The 16361-nt window shown below is 49.0% G+C and overlaps 1 protein-coding gene across 1 annotated transcript in view; it reads left to right on the forward strand.

The window, feature by feature from the left end:
* Positions 1-16361, forward strand: part of ablim3 (actin binding LIM protein family, member 3) — a gene marked incomplete at its 3' end in the record, with an annotated part of 49989 nt that overhangs the window by 18458 nt on the left and 15170 nt on the right. The window contains exons 3-6 of the mRNA XM_080007724.1: positions 4954-5137; positions 10326-10441; positions 12597-12723; positions 12944-13037. Of these exons, the coding sequence (XP_079863850.1) occupies positions 4954-5137; positions 10326-10441; positions 12597-12723; positions 12944-13037 (521 nt within the window). The remainder of the gene's footprint in view (positions 1-4953; positions 5138-10325; positions 10442-12596; positions 12724-12943; positions 13038-16361) is intronic.

Here is a 16361-nt window from a genome sequence, read left to right on the forward strand (position 1 = left end):
GACCACATCTCTGTCTGTCTTCCCTTGCTCCCTGTCCATTTTTCTCGCTGCATCTCTTTCATTTTTTCCTCTCCCTTTCTCCCTCCCTCCTCTCTCTCTCTCTCTCTCTCTCTCTCTCTCTCTCTCTCTCTCTCTCCCTCTCTTGCCAACCCCCCCCCCCCCCCCCCCCCCACACACACACACACACACACACATACGTGTTTTGGCACAACTTGAGAAAGCACATTATTTACACTTGAAGTGCTCTCTGTGTCCTCCAGTCAGAGGGGCACGGATCCGGTGGTTAGGGAGGTGGGGTGGTGCTGGTGGAGGGGGCGGGGAGGTGGTGGTGGAGGGGGTTGAGGTTGGTGAGGCGTAGGGGGCACCGGGCCGGCAGCACAGATGTGGGGAGGGATTGGGGGTTGGGAGGGCGAGTTCCTCTCCTGCTGCGACCTGTCACATACTATAGTCATACATGGCCCATGTGTGTGGGTGTGTGTGTGTGTGTGTGTGTGTGTGTGTGTGTGTCTGTGTGTGTGTGTGTGTAGCGTCCGGACCGCCCACAGCTTCCTTATCCAGGCCCTGGGAATTAGCAGCAGTGAAACAATTCCAACATCCCACTTCGCCGTACTGTACGGAGCATGTCCATTTACCTAATTGCACATTATGAAGAGCTAACCGCAGTATAATGAACTGCCGGGAGAAAGAGAGAGCGAGAGAGAGAGAGAGAGAGAGAGAGAGAGAGAGAGAGAGGGAGGGAGGACTGGAGAGGACATTGAGGTTTTGAAAGGAGGAAGGAGGAAAGGGAGGATGGAGGAGCGGAGGTGAAGTGTGGAAGCGGAGTGAAAGGAGGGTGGGAACGGACGTAGAGCGCGGCGACGGTGGAGGGCGAGGAAGACTTGGAGGCAGAAGAAAGGACTGCAGAGATGGGAGGGGGGTTTAGGGGGGAAGATGGGTAGGGGCGGGGGGGGGTGGTTTCGGGGGTCTATTTTAGGGACCGGGCCCAGGCACGCCTTTGAGAAAGGGAATTTTAATTGCATCTGTTGGCCTGAGATAAATACCCAATCACGCCGACCCCCTGCGGACGCCTAATCAGCGGCGTTCTAATGACCACAGCTGCAGACGCCGGCCCCGGTGCTAAGCGCCAATCACTGGACTCCAGATCTGCAGATGCTGAGCCACTCCCCGAAAAAAGAGCAGCGCGAGCGGAAGGGCCGGCAACTCCTCAAAGACTCATTTGGCGGAAGCAAAACCAGCAGGAAAGGAGAAGTGTCGTTTTGAACCCCCAAAAGAAGTTTCCAACACTCACAGTCTACACTTTCCCACGCGAAGCCGCGGACTGAAAGCGTGTGGACGTTTGGGCGTTATCTCGGGTTTCACGCTGCGATCCGCGCGCTTTGCGCTTAAAAACCGTTGCGCGTCCGACCCCGCCCCGCCGTGCGCCCGAAAGCGGGAGGCGTGCACGGGTTTCAAAACTGCTCCAGAGAGAGAGAATTTGTGGCGGAAAACGTCAAAAATAACTTTTGATGTGATTAGCAACGTAATGTGTTTTTCTTTTTTTTCCTACTCATTCAATGTTTTATTTTTAATTTTTTGCATTTTTTTCTCTTTTTTATGCAGTTTAAACTAAAGAAGTAAGAGCTGGACATAGAATCATCGTATTTGTTTATTTTTCTATAACAAATTATGTTATAGAAATAAATTATGTGTGTGTGGTGTGTGTAGTGGGTTATCGACAACTGAAACAGAATTGTTGTTATATCAATATTCCTTTTTCCCTGCATGGATACATGGACATGTGTCGACACATCGGCGAGTTCACTTGTTGAACTCGCATCATGGAGTCCGACTCGTTTTAACTTGCTCCTCCGTTTATCGTTTGTGGAATCGGATTTGAGAATGCCTCGTTTTCTCCGGGTGCATGTTTAGGTCACCCACCCTACAGAGGAAGTGAGAATCAAACCACCACGTTTTTAAACAGCAGCAGGCGCGCCGTTTAGACTGGGACCGAGCTTGTCTCTAGGGCAACTGGGGAAGGTTTGAATCTCCTATGGCAACTGGAGGAGAAGGGGGGGTGTCCCTCAAAAAGCATCCAGCCAATCGTCCGGTCGGAGAGAAAACGTTGCGACAAGCCGGAGCAGGTGGAACGTCCGGCCGATCCAATCCCGCCTCGCCGGAGCCGCCCGGCCCGGCTGCCGTGCATTTTGGACGGGGCGTCCGTATGCTAATGAGGTGCATTAAGATGATTGAGCCAATTCCAGTGATTTGAAAAATCAGTTTGGGGGCGACGCGAATGAAAAGGGAGAAAACGCGCCGCAGTCACGTTTTTGGTATTTTTGTGCTTTTTTTTTTTTTTTTCTACTTGGATAATGCCCTTGCAAGATGTGGAAATATTTATTTTTCCCTACATCCCCATTTTCCGTGAAAGCATCAGATAGCCTGTGATTTGGGGTTTCTGGTGAGTTTTTCTGCGAAGTCGAGTGCAAAACGCAGCGGGGAGACTTTGAAGGGAGTGCCATTGTTCCGTGGTTGCAGAAATGTGGTGAGGACGCGTGCGCGGGCGAGCGCGCGCAAATAAAAAAATGGAAAAAATGGACGCGCGCGCAAAACACGTTATGCTCAAACTCCACATAAACACGCTCATGCATACATTAAAAAAAAAAAAAAACAGAAGCAAACCAGAGTCCAAGAGGCTCCGTCTCTCTCGATGTTTCTTCCTCTTCCCCCTGTTTTCCAGCCGCCCCTGTCTCTGTGCCAGCGACCTGTCCCCATGATGGAGATCCATCATTATATCAGCCGGCGCTCGCTCACATTCCATCATCCTATCTCTCTCCGCGCACAGCCACCGTCTCATTGGCGATGGATTTATTTGTTTCCCTGCTCCTCCGGGAGCTGAGATTGTTTTGTTTTTAAGTGAGGGGACCATTGATCTTTTATTACTCTATTAAGTCAATATGCTCCACTCATAAACAGCTCCTGATTAAATGAGCCCCTTTGAAGGCTGTGTGTGTGTGTGTGTGTGTGTGTGTGTGTGTGTGTGTGTGTGTGTGTGTGTGTGTGTGTGTGTGTGTGTGTGTGTGTGTGTGTGTGTGTGTGTGTGTGTGTGTGCGTGTGTGTGTGTGTGTGCCTGCGTGTGTGCCTGCATGCCTGCGTGCGTGCGTGCGTGTGTGCACGTGTGTATTTATGTGAAACCGGTGGCTGCCAGAGCGCACTAAAATCTCCAAAATATAGGAAGCCAGATTTAGCCTGTGGCAGCAGCTCTCAGTGTGGCTGCTACGGGCCTTTTATTACCACTAAAACTTGTTGGGTTTTTAGGAGCTATGCGTCACTGCGAGCGAAGTTATGTCCCGACTATGTCCTGACTTCTCAAGTTGAAATCTCTTACTCATCGTGGTGTGTGTGTGTGTGTGTCTGTGTGTGTGTGTGTGTGTGTGTGTGTGTGTGTGTGTGTGTGTGTGTGTGTGTGTGTGTGTCAATCAGTTGTCAACTGTGGCCTAATCTAGTATAGTAAATATGGTTGGTAAACGTGGTTAAGCATTTTTCTTAAAAGATTTTCCCTTTTTTGTGTTTTTGAACCGTCATTCTAACTGACAAGTCACTGAAAACCCATAACAAAACCCACAACTGTGCATAGTATCGTATTTGGAAATTTTTTTATATAGATGACTATTTCTGTTTTGTATTTTTTGGACTATTTGTATATATTTGACGACTTTTATTATGGTGGTACAGTGCATTGCACTGCTGCCTCACAGCAAGAAGGTCCTGGGTTCGATTCCCGCCTGCAGCGCTGTTGGCACCGTGCTCCGGTGGGTTATCTCCCAAATAGGAGCCTTTCTGTGTGGAGTTTGCATGTTCTCCCCGTGCTCACATGGGGTTTCCTCCACCTACCGTCAGTAAGGACCCCCACCAAAAACATGCACACATCATCGTCTGACCAGCGATGGACACTTGGTACCAGGTCCCCGAATGCTGCCCACCGCTCCTGGCTGCCCCCAGGAGCGGTGGGCAGCCAAGAGGAAGGACAAGCCAAGGATGGGTTAAACGCAGAGACCTCATTTCACTGGCCACCATCCAAAGCATGTGGGTGTGTTGCATGACAATTAAAGATTCTTTTTCAGACTGCCTTTTAATTTCACCAATCTGTCTTTCTTGAAACGCACCAAACCTTACCAGAACACATTTCTAGTTCATGTAAAATGCACCTGACGAAATAAACTGATTGTGATTCTGTGTCTGTGGATTGAATCTGACGACTTTATATAATCCTTCCGGATTAGCATACTGTGGATTTATCAACGGCGTGCCTTGAATTACGTTCACTGCCACCGACGTGTATACGGTCCATGAGTCGATTCAGCGCCACACTGGGAGTTATGCACACGGCATGAGAGTGCGGCGCCGATTGATTGAGAAACGTCGCAAAGAGCCCCCTGCTGGCGGCGGCGGCATGACACTCATAAGGGGATCGGGCAGCGTTCGCACGCGTCTGTCTGAGAGAATCGGGAGTGGGAATCAACGGCAGAGCCAGGGAATCAATGGACTACTATAAGTCAAAGCGCCGGACTGCACTCCCCGACCCCCATCCCCTCTGCCCTCTCAGATCCGAGATTGTTGGTATTATGTGCACATCCAGCACATACTGTACATAGGAGTGTCTTCCCATCTGTGTGTGTGTGTGTGTGTGTGTGTGTGTGTGTGTGTGTGTGTGTGTGTGTGTGTGTGTGTGTGTGTGTGTGTGTCCAAAGAACCTGACCTTTGTCGATGCCGTTCATGGTGTTTCCTGCCGACAATCCACCACGAAGACTGAGGCTCGAGACCATTAAACACTGATCCATTATAGAGCCTCCAAGCGATACCGTCACACCCGCCGGGCCGCATTGTGGCGCTCCGTTTTCGGCTCCCTGTCATTCGCCACGGAATAACGTTTTCCGTATGTGACGCCCGCGTCTCTCTTTCTATCTATCGCCGCAGTCTGCAACTGTGACCTGGCGCGGTCCGGCTTCTTCCAAAAGAAAGGCGACTACATCTGCACGGCGGACTACCAGCGCCTGTACGGCACTCGCTGCGACCGCTGCGACGGCTTCATCACCGGCGAGGTCGTCTCCGCCCTGGGACGCACCTACCACCCCAAGTGCTTCGTCTGCAGCCTCTGCAGGTAGACGTATGCACGCACGCACGCACACACACATTCAGAGTGTTAAAAGCACAGGGTTTTTCTTTCTTTTCCACAACTGTTTTGGTTGTTATTTATGCTTTTTAGCTTCTTTATGTCAAGATAAAAAGTTGAGTTCTAATATTATAGTTGTTACTATGATATGAGTGTGTATTATCAATAGGACCTGATTCCATGATGACTCTTCACCGGCAGTTTTGGCAATTTGCTTTCTTTGACTTGGTTTTTGGGGCTTTCTGCAATTTTATCGCAAAAAACGAAACACTTTGCACTTTTTTCGTGTGTTGTATTTGTTTGCTTTATGAGACCTTCTGGGGGAAATGAGCTGTATTTGCATGGCATGTTTTAAGAAAACCCATTGCAAAGTCGAGCATTTTGCTTGGAACAACCACAGCTAAACTCTAAGGACCGACCCGTGTGCATGTACGTGTGTGTGTGTGTGTGTGTGTGTGTGTGTGTGTATGTTGTTTGCGTGCGTGTGTGTGTGTGTGTGTGTGTGTGCGCGCGTTTGTGTCTGTTCATGGCTGTAAATGTGTGTGTGTCCGTGCTGAAGAGACAGAAGTGCCTCCTTGATATCTACTGTATATGATAATGAAGGACAGAAGGCGATGGCGGGGCGGGGGGGGTGGTGGTGGTCATTAAAGGAAGTGTTCCATTAGAGATTAGTGAGAGAGAGAAGGTCAGAGTGAGAGAGAGAGAGAGAGGAGAGAGAGAGAGAGAGAGAGAGAGAGAGGAAGAGAGAACAGAAACAGTTTGAAGAAAACGGTTTTTAAAAAAAAAATCTATATCTATCCATCCAAACCCCATCCATCCATCCATCCGTCCATCCGTCCATCCATCCATCCGTCCATCCATCCAACCATCCGTCCATCCATCCATCCGTCTGTCCATCCGTCCATCCATCCAACCATCCGTCTGTCCATCCGTCCATCCATCAACCCACCCACCTATCTATTGATTAGAGGATGAACCTGTTCACCAAAGTACATTTTTAACAAAGCAATAAATAAGTAAGGGTGGTGTGGGGGTGGTGTGCTTTAAGCAGCCACACCTGTCTCGGGTTGAGGTGATTGGGCCCAGGCTCCCGGTGGCTGTTCGCCAGACACCCCCATAACCCCCCCCCCCCCACTCACGGGAGAGGCGCCTTTGTCAAAATGTGTTCTCCATCTGCTCCGGGCTTGTTTCACCTTGCCCGCTCTTGACAATAAAAGCGGTGTCTTTCCAACCCCGTCGCCCGTGTCGCTGCCCTGAGGGCGTGTGGCGGGGGGATCTGCTCCGGTAAATAAATAACTAAATATGTAAGAAAATAAATATCATTTAACAGTATATTCCTCATATCGTTGAGTGTAAAACGATGACAGGAATGAGATTTTTGTTTTTATTTATTATTTTTCTTTGGTCTGGGTCAGTGGAATTATTGGCCGTGTCAATCTTTCTTCAATGTCTCTTTTTTATTTTCTTTCCTGTTTTCTGTATTTCTCATTTCTTTCCTCCCCGTGTTCATTGTTGTGATCCGTCCTGACGTGAGTTGACAAACAGGGCGATGTACTAAGCAGCTGTTGGGAACAAACGTGTGCCGACTCCAGCTGAGCAGGCCAGAGCCCTGACAGGAGTGTCTGTTTGTGTGTGTGAGAGTCTAAGCCCGTCAAAATGTGTGTGTGTGTGTGTGTGTGTGTGTGTGTGTGTGTGTGTGTGTGTGTGTGTGTGTGTGTGTGTGTGTGTGTGTGTGTGTGTGTGTGAGCGAAGCTGAAGGCCGAATCTCCGTCACACCGGTCGCATAACTTCCTCTTTCTTCTCCCTTTCGTTTCCCGTCCGCCTCTCCTCCTCTCCTCGCCTCCTCCTCTCTCCCCTTCCGCCTCGATTTCCATGCGTTTTGGATCATCATCTTCATCACCCTCCGTCTCCTCCTTCTCCTCCTCCTCCTCCTCCTCCTCTTCCCTTTCATCCCGGCCGTCACCGGCGTTCAGCTGACACGCTCGTTTTCAGCCTCTCCCAAGTTACACTTTGCGGGCTGGCGTCTTTTAAAAGCAGCGCTGATCAAAAACCATGTGTGTGTGTGTGTGTGTGTGTGTGTGTGTGTGTGTGTGTGTGTGTGTGTGTGCCAGAAGCCCAAAAATAGCTTCACTTCTGAGGCCAGCGAAGAAGAAAAAAAAATGAAAAAATACAACTGGAGACGCATTAAATATGTAAACAGAGGGATTTTTTCTAGAATCGAGAAAGGCTGACATGGCAATGCGTGTCTGGAGGGAGTGAGACCAGTGCCCAGGTAAACGCAAGGTCAAGCAAGTACACACACACACACACACACACACACACACATACACTGCATAACACACATGACTGCTCCTATGAACAGTATCTCGGACTAGATTGTGATGGTTAGTAAGTGCACGTGTTCGAAAATTCAGCAGAAGAAGAGCGGCAGAATTTGAGGGCAGATGGCGTCGCACCGCGAGGAACCGAGGGGGTTGAATTGAAAATTTGATGATTTCCGTTTATCTGCTTGGACAGGGTCGCTCCTCGTCGGGCGACATAGTTTAAATAACGTTGGCGGTGAAAACGATACTTGACCTCTGAACTATTCGTTTTGTCCTGTATTTTGTGTGTTTTATGTATAGATGTCATAAAGTTCGTTGAAGTTACATTTAATTAACAGAAAAGTACACAGGTGTACATTTTCGCTTCTATCTATGTAAAAGTGTGTTTGAATTTTCGACCCACATAGACATGTTGCTGAACACATTCTAACTTCTTTCCATCCATCAAACGTCCCTTACTGTTTTCCCGTGCACGCCCGGCGGGCACCAGGCCTCCGTGCTAGCTGCGTTTCTACTGCTGGAGGCCGAAGCCTCCCTCTGGGGCTCGGCTCCGGCTCCTGGCTGCGACGCTGCGACTAACAGGATTATTGCCCGCTATGTCTTTTAAACATCCCTCCCTAAGCCTTTGAGCTCCCCATTCATTCTCTCATCCTCCCCCGTCATAAAGGAAAGTCAATCCATCGCTTTGGAAAAAAACGCATAAAGAAAGACAAAACATGCTGTCGCATTAGGGTTGATTTCATTTCCTAAGAAGCGTCCGCTGTCAGCTGGGATGTGTGGCTGTGTCTGTGTGTGTACGTGTGTTTGTGTGAATGTGGTTTTGTGCACAGCAGGGGTTCCCAAGGGGATTTCTTTAAATTGTTGGCGTCCGTGTTTGCACTTCACAACATGGTTTCACCCATTATCCGTTCCACCAGTTCTGTTCCATCGTTGGTAACAGCTGCTGCCCGCGCTCTGGTTTAGGTGGATTACAAACCCCAAGTTTACACAAGTGACACTTTCCCAAAGTACGAGGTTGAATTATTCCGAGTTCCGACTCCAACGGAACGCAGCATTAGCTGTTCCCCACACACACACCCATACGTCCCGGCCTGCATGCGTGGCAGCAGCCAGGGTGAAGACCCTTACCTTTATATATTTCTTTATTATAAAATAAACCGGCGAAGCAGATTTATAAATGCCAACACAAGGGGAATACTGTTCCTTACCCCCGGTCCGCCATGATATTGTCAAGAAAAAATGAAAACAGTCCGTGGGACAACATCGGTTGGGAATCGCTGGTGTACAGTATCCATCGAACCAACGAACCATTGTCTTGGTTCGTTGGTTCACAAAATGTATGTTTCGGTTCGACACAATTCCCGAACAATCAATACAATAACATACCAATTCATATAATTATATGTATGTGTTATTTCATATAATAATAATAATAATAATAATAATAATAATAATAATAATATTAATAATAATCATCATCATCATCATCATCATCATCATCATCATAATCATAATCATAATAATCATCATCATCATCATAATAATAATTAGGAATACACGGGGTCCAGTTTTGTCGTGTTAAGTACCTATTACAGTTTTCAGAGATTCATTAAAACACAGATTTATATCAACACTGTGGGAGTTTCGCCTACCACACACCACCCAAGTGTTGTTTTCAGGGACCTCGGTGTGTCGTCTGTGGCTGTGGCTAGGTGGCATAAGCCCAGGAGCAGATGGACACAGGTCATGACAGGGCTCCTCTCTCCTGAGTGAGTGTGGGGATGGGGGTTTTAAACTGTTGCTCGTTAGACCAACCCGCGAGCAACAGGTATGCAGCCACTCTGATCCTGGATCCCCAATTATCTAGACCCAGGTCAGTTGTGGCTGCTCAAACCACACCATCCCCACACCACAGACACCAATTCCAAATTTCCCAAGTCTTCAATCTCAAATGTTAGACCAGTTGGACATAATTTGAATCAAACAGGTTTTTTTTCGTTTTTTTTTGCAAAATAGAGCGGAGTGGTAATTTTGGAGGAATCATGACAACACATCCCAGATAATTGCTTTATTGAAAAGTTGGCCAAAACATCGATACAAAGCAAAACAAAATATCTGAGTATTTATAATGGAGATCACACGAGAGGTAAATTTTTTATAAAATCAGCTTGACATTTGTTACGCTTTTATTACAAAAACAAGGCCATCTTCAGACAGGTAAATAAATCAGTTATTCACCTTCATTTTCTGTTTTCAAGACTATTTCAACTTTCGGAAGATTAGTCTCACAATTTAATCAAATCAAGCCAGCGTCCGTCAACTTCCGAAAAAAAAAATTGTTTTTTCACTCATTTCAGCTCCAAATGTACATTGATATTGAGGTGCATAGAAGACAAGGAAAAAATAGATTGCAACAACAGAGGAACATATTTGGGTGGATGGAAACGGAACAGCCTCAGATCAGCATGCGTCCCACGCAGCCTCCCCCTAATACGTCTGAGAGATCCAATTCTCTGGGCACCTGCCACATTATTGTCTCCTTTAATCACAGGGCGTCCGGCTATTTACAAAATAGTCAACAATCTATTACCCGCCGTCGGAGCGCTCGACGGCGTGCGCCCGAGTCCACAGACGATGTCAGCACCTGTTAAGCTTGTGTCAGCAGGAACACGGTCCGTCGCCCAATCGCGTTTCCCGCAACCGCCGCCTCTGTTATTCAAATGTTTACTCTTTCAATTATTGCGAGCAAACAGAATTACCACAGCCTTATTAATGGAGTGCCGTGGACCAGTGTGCTTGCGTGTGTGCCTCCTTTGTTTACTTCTTCTGATTTTGTTCATTTTCCCCCCCAGGAAACCCTTCCCCATCGGAGACAGAGTGACGTTCAGCGGCAAGGACTGTGTGTGCCAACAGTGCTCCCACACGCTCGTCAAACCCAGCGAGCCCATCAAGATCCACGGGACAAGCCGTGAGTCCCCACTGCAGAGTTTAGCAAACTGTTGTCTACAACGGGTCCAAATATCACAGGGTTCATAGGCTGGGGCCACTTTCTTTCCACGTATGTGGTGGTTCCTTCTTTTTTTAAATTCTTTTTTTGTAGTATTCTGCCCACTCCGGGGCCTCGAGGCACCTCCAGCAATTCCTCTGGTCCTACTTGTGATTTTGTGAAATCCCGAGACTCGTGGTTTTGCCCACCGTTGGACCTGATTGTCGGACTCCGGTTCTCCCTTTATTATCATTTCAATGCGAAAATTTACTCTGTGCTTCCTTGACAACTTCAAAATGAAAAGCCTGACCGCAGAAGGCAGGGTTTCCCAATGAACGGCGTGGAAACATCGTCCTAGGGCCTGGGAGGAAGAGGCATTGAGAAATATTGGTTGTCGTTGATTTTGTTCAAACCAGAGCAGAGAAATTGCCTCACCCAGGCATGACTTTATTGTTTTATTACTTAAAAAAGAAAAAAAAAGAAAGGGTGATAGACCAGTGAAAACTATCTGATAGACCAATTGATAGATGTTAAAAGGCCATCTGTCGTGTATAGATGGCCTTTCTACATCCGTGAGTATGTAGGAAAATATAAAGAGCACACGAGTGGCAGGAAACGCAGCGAGGCATATGCAGAAACAGCCTTTGTCTGGCGCTGCGGAGAAGGAAGCTCAGTCACAGCCAACCAGCTCCCAAACTCGGCTAAATGAAAAGTCAACAACAAACTTTGCCCTTGGCTCAGGGCTTCTCTCATGGCGCCCACACGTTTCCTACCTGTTTGAGCTCTTTGTTAGCTCTTTGTCTCCAGTGTTGCATCGAACACATGCAGAACTGCCTCGCTGTCTGTTCTGTTGTCATGCTGGATATTCATGAATACAGGGGCCATTCAGTCGTTTGTCGGTCATTGTTCTCGCGAGTGTGTTTTTTTTCGACTGGCACAAACGGCGCCCACTTCCAAACGCTCATGCCATTCGGAAGAATGTAGTGAAAGGATGGGAGCAGGATGGGAACAGGAGTGAATACTTTTCGTTGTACTTTGTGGGTGTGACGGTGCCATTGCCAGCAGCCCTGCCTCAAATCGGACATTTAGGCTTAATTCTTTTACCCAATTGAATCTGAAATGCTGTATTTCCGCCCACTAAATGCTTTTCTGTTGGACAACATTCTCAGCCGCCTCCAGCCCCTTTTATCATGTGTTTTCAAAATTTATAGCAGGGTGGTGATATTCCTCCCTATGCCGGCGCTAAAAATTTCGGATCATATACCAGAGCAATGGTAAGTGATGGTGAATCATCGGTCCGACAGTTAGCCGACACATGGCAGTAAAGCCCTGAGTAACCGTCCCGGCTCCCGTGGTGCCAGCACATCAGTCAAACAGGAATGTGCCAGGGAAAACCCTCAAGTTTGGGTGGAGAGAATGAAATGCACTTGGCCTTGTTTATGGGACGGCTTTGCACCGGAGATGTTTGAGATGATCTCCATAACGTCCGAGTGGATTGTTTAAATGACGGAACAGAAATGTGGCGTCCCCTGCATTTTGTTCCCACATGCATCCCCGCTTGGACACATATTTGAGTGACCGGGTTTTTCACGACAAAGACAAACCGAAAGTTACAACTACTGCCTTTTTCCTTTGCACTGCGTCTGGCGAACCAGGCGAACCGGTGGGCGGTTTGGGCGTCTTTAAAATGGGGCAGCGGCGGCGGCCAGGGCCAGATAAGGTTAAGCGCAGACAAACATTGCCCAAATGGAAATAAATGGAGCAGTGACCTTTCGTCTGCGATGCGCGACGCTGCAGCCATGCATCATCCGCCTCCTCTGCCTCACGCTAGTCCCGTTAGTGCAGCTTAATGACGTCTGTTCCCAGGAAGTCTATGCACGCAGTGTGTTTGCAATGCATGGCTTTAATCGGTATTTGAGCCCCTATTGCCATTTGTCTGACATTTATTCCCCTTTCTGCTTTTGATCACGTTTAAGGGGACACTTAAGTCGAGAATGTCGCCTCCTTCGCCTCTATGCCAGTGGGATTGATTAGCTCTGCCGGACTGTGTCAATGGAGGAGAGGGGTTGAACTATCCACGGAGACAAAGCGGCTGTTTAAATCACATTTGTCTTCCACTCTCTCTTCCTCTCCCCAGACTGTGCAGGTTGTGGAGATGAGATCAAGCAGGGTCAGTCCCTCCTGGCCTTGGAGAAGCAGTGGCACGTCAGCTGCTTCAGATGTCAGACCTGCAACATGGTGCTCACCGGAGAGTACATCAGCAAGTCGGTTCACAAAGGCACACACACACACACACACACACACACACCCACACTCACACAGACATTTTACTACGCTGGACGTGAAACAAAAGACCAGCGATCTACCATACGCCCGAGTGAAACTATACCTATACTTCCGAATCCAATGTCTCCAGCCCAGAAGACCATTCGATACCCTCTTTGCACCCTCCACCCCCCAACGTATTATCCGCTGTGTTTGCAGGGACGGGGTGCCATATTGCGAGGCAGACTACCACGCCCAGTACGGGGTGAAATGTGAGACCTGCAGCCGATACATCAGCGGACGAGTTCTGGAGGTAAGCGAAAAAAAAAAAAGAAAAAAATGAGTGATCGGGCGAATTAACATGAAGCAAGTAGCGCGGAAACGGTCGAACGGAAGCTCGCAGCGGTAATGACAGTGAAACCCTCCACCACCACAGCAGAGGCAGCGCAATATTATCTGCGGCTCTATCGACAATCTGTGACAATCTTTAAGCTCCGCTGTGCTTTTGGGGAGCGACTCGCTCATGACGGGAGCTGTGATGGATGTGATTATGTGTGTGTGTGTGTGTGTGTGTGTGTGTGTGTGTGTGTGTGTGTGTGTGTGTGTGTGTGTGTGTGTGTGTGTGTGTGTGTGTGTGCGAGCATGTGTGTTCTTTTTAATTTAGCACCAGCGTTGTCATTTAAAACGGATTCAAGCATTGACCCATTGTCCACAATAGACTATGACCACCGCGCAGCCAACCCACCTGCATTGGCAGGAATCAAATTAGAATTCCCTGAGTGAATCATCAACAAGGCCCCCGAAATACAATATATAAAAAGATCAGAGGGTAAAGACTGAGCGATTGAGGAGGAGATGAGAGAGAAAGAGACGGGCAGAGAAGCTGACGGCGAGAGACGGCCAAGAAAATGTGCATTTGAAAGCGTTGCCGTCTCCGGAGGTGTCTGACGCCGAGAAAGAGCGGAGGGGAGTGTGGCTGAGGGTGAGAGCGGGTGCTGCAGGTCCGGGCCGAGGGGGAACGAATGCGGGACACTCTGTGGTGTCGCGAGAAGACGCGACAAGGCCAATCCATAATGACGGCGTTGAGGGTGCCACGCTAATGAAGTGTTTCTGAGGGTGCAACTCGTCCCCGGGGCCCCGAGGGGGGAGAAGGAGAGGGAGAGATGAACCCGAAGGAGAGGGAACTTTCTCCCATTCGCCTCTCTTAAAGGCTTGACGTTACAGCCTACAACCGCACCCGCTCACACGGAAGGAGTTCTCACAATGGAGAATATTTCAATGGAGCTGCGGTGATGAGTCATAATAGGCTGATTGGCAATTAGTGACACGCTATAAGAGAGGTAAATTGGTGGGATTTGAGTGACCACAGTGCCACAAATGTACAGCCTCAAAGTACTAGTACAGCTACAATTTTTGTCAGAGCTGCCATTTGGAAACCGCTTGTATTTAAGGCACAAAGATGCATAACCTGCTGTGAGGAGCACAAAACCTTGACCCCTGAGCAATGGACTCAAAGTATTGTGGGCCGATAAGCCATCTTTGGCCGAAAGATGACTTCATCCCACCCTGTCTGTTACCAACTGTTAAACATGGCGGTGGATCCGTAATGGTGTGACCAGTGTGGTTGTATAACGCACTAGGAGGCCATTTTACCAGACCAAGTAGACCCGACGGCCCGAATACTGTTCCCTCATGATTTCCAGGGTGAAATACGAATTCATTAGTTGTTCCGTGAACACCGGGAAGCAGTCAAACATCGACCATGGCCCAGTGGCGCCCACAGAAATCTTTCATCGGGGTGGCCAGATGGCTCATATCTGGCCTGTTGCAGCACCGTGGTGGCTCGTACCAGTCGACAGTGAACCAATAACGTTCCTTTTAACACGTCTATTTTCACACGTCTATTTTCACACGTGTAATGTGGTTTTTCGAACGACAGAGAATCGGGAAGGGAGCGGGAGCGGAGTCGGACCGCGCTCGCACGACCCTCCCCACGCGCTCGCAACACTTTTGGAACAGGGAAGGAATAGACAGTGGCGGAGAAATGAGTGGTTTTATTCACAGCCATCCAGCACGGCCATGCAAACAGGCCCCGTTCAGCCCCTGGTCAGGTGTAAAGTTTTTCATGACTTTGTTCAAGTTTTTATCGTCAGTAGGAGATTTATGTTTCTGTGTGGATCATTAGGCTTGTTCCGGTGCTTTCCAGCTGCACTCAGACTACAATCTGAATCCAAGCACTGCTGTCCAACTTCCTCAGAGTCAAAGGTCACTTTAATGACAATCTACAGTAAGAAGGGAGGAATAAAGCGAGGCGGAGAGAAAACAAGACGTGAAGACATCTCTCATTTTCTATTCCTTCATTTCCTTCCAATATCAATTTGGTAGTAAAGTTAGCAGCCTTTCTCATTAGGCCGCTCCGCGGAGGAAGAGAGAGGAGAGACGGACAAGTTGTCATTTGAAATGGCAACGGCATCCGCCGCAGCAATCTGAGCGCAGCCGGCGAGCTTCTTCCCGCCGCCCGGGAAGAAGACGCAGGCGGAAGCAGCGGCTCGCGGCGTCTGCTGCCAGGAGTAATCTGAGATACAAAGGGAGGATCAGGATGGGTCGAAAATAGAGATGAGATGCCGTACAGTCATAAGACACACGTTGGCAACTCCTCAAGAAACCATGTTGATGACTTGCTGGGAGAGAGAGAGAGAGAGAGAGAGAGAGAGAGAGAGAGAGAGAGAGAGAGAGAGGCTAAAGAGTGCTCCGCTAAAGGAGATGGAGCTTCACACGCCCACGTCTCCTTGACACGGGTCACATGTCAACAGAGCTTCTATAAATAGCAGTCTCTAATGGAGTGTCATGGCGGCTGGGGTGATAGCGCCCCGACAGGACGGGGCTTCCTGCTCTACCTCCGCCACGCCTCACTCCCGCGGCCGCACAGACAGACAGGCAGACAGTCGGACAGGCGGACAGCCTTGACACGTCAGGGCCACCGGACCTGCCCTGGATAACTAATAGAAAATCAGGGCGGAGTGACATCGCTGCGCGTCGCCTGCGTGTAGATGGATGCGCGGATGCGGGCAACACGACACCCAGGGGCGGGCCACATGTCCCAGGACATGTATCGCACTTCTGTGCCCTTCCCTCTCGCTCTGTTGCACTGGCGCGCAAGCTATTCCCCCCCCCCCCCCCCTTTTTTTCTCTGACTTTCGTGCTGACCTTCACATACGTACAAGAACACATCCTGTACGTACATGCCCTGACATTACGAGTGTGCATATGCTACACTTCCTCCCACTTGGTAAGACACACAAACGCACATTTATATGCAAGTGACCTACAAGGATGGCTGCCCTCATTGTGGTATAAAGGAATTTGTACGATGCCTAACACAGTGGTCACGAATATTATATCCAAGAAGACCACCGGCAACTTAATATTTCAAAAGGGTTCCTCTCAGTGCCCCTATCGAATATTCCACGTACAGTATAGCATGGGCCCGACAATACCGGTTGCTCGGATACCCGGGGCTCCCAGATTTGGACCGTCCTCGCTTGCCGTCCAGCTGCCAGGCCGTCAACCCCGCTTCCGGCGGCCAAGTTGCCGGGCGGCGACCCCTTTTCATACGTCAAACACCGCTGCCGGCGGC

The sequence above is a fragment of the Zeus faber genome (assembly GCF_960531495.2).
Source record: "Zeus faber genome assembly, chromosome: 10".
Lineage (NCBI taxonomy): Eukaryota > Metazoa > Chordata > Actinopteri > Zeiformes > Zeidae > Zeus > Zeus faber.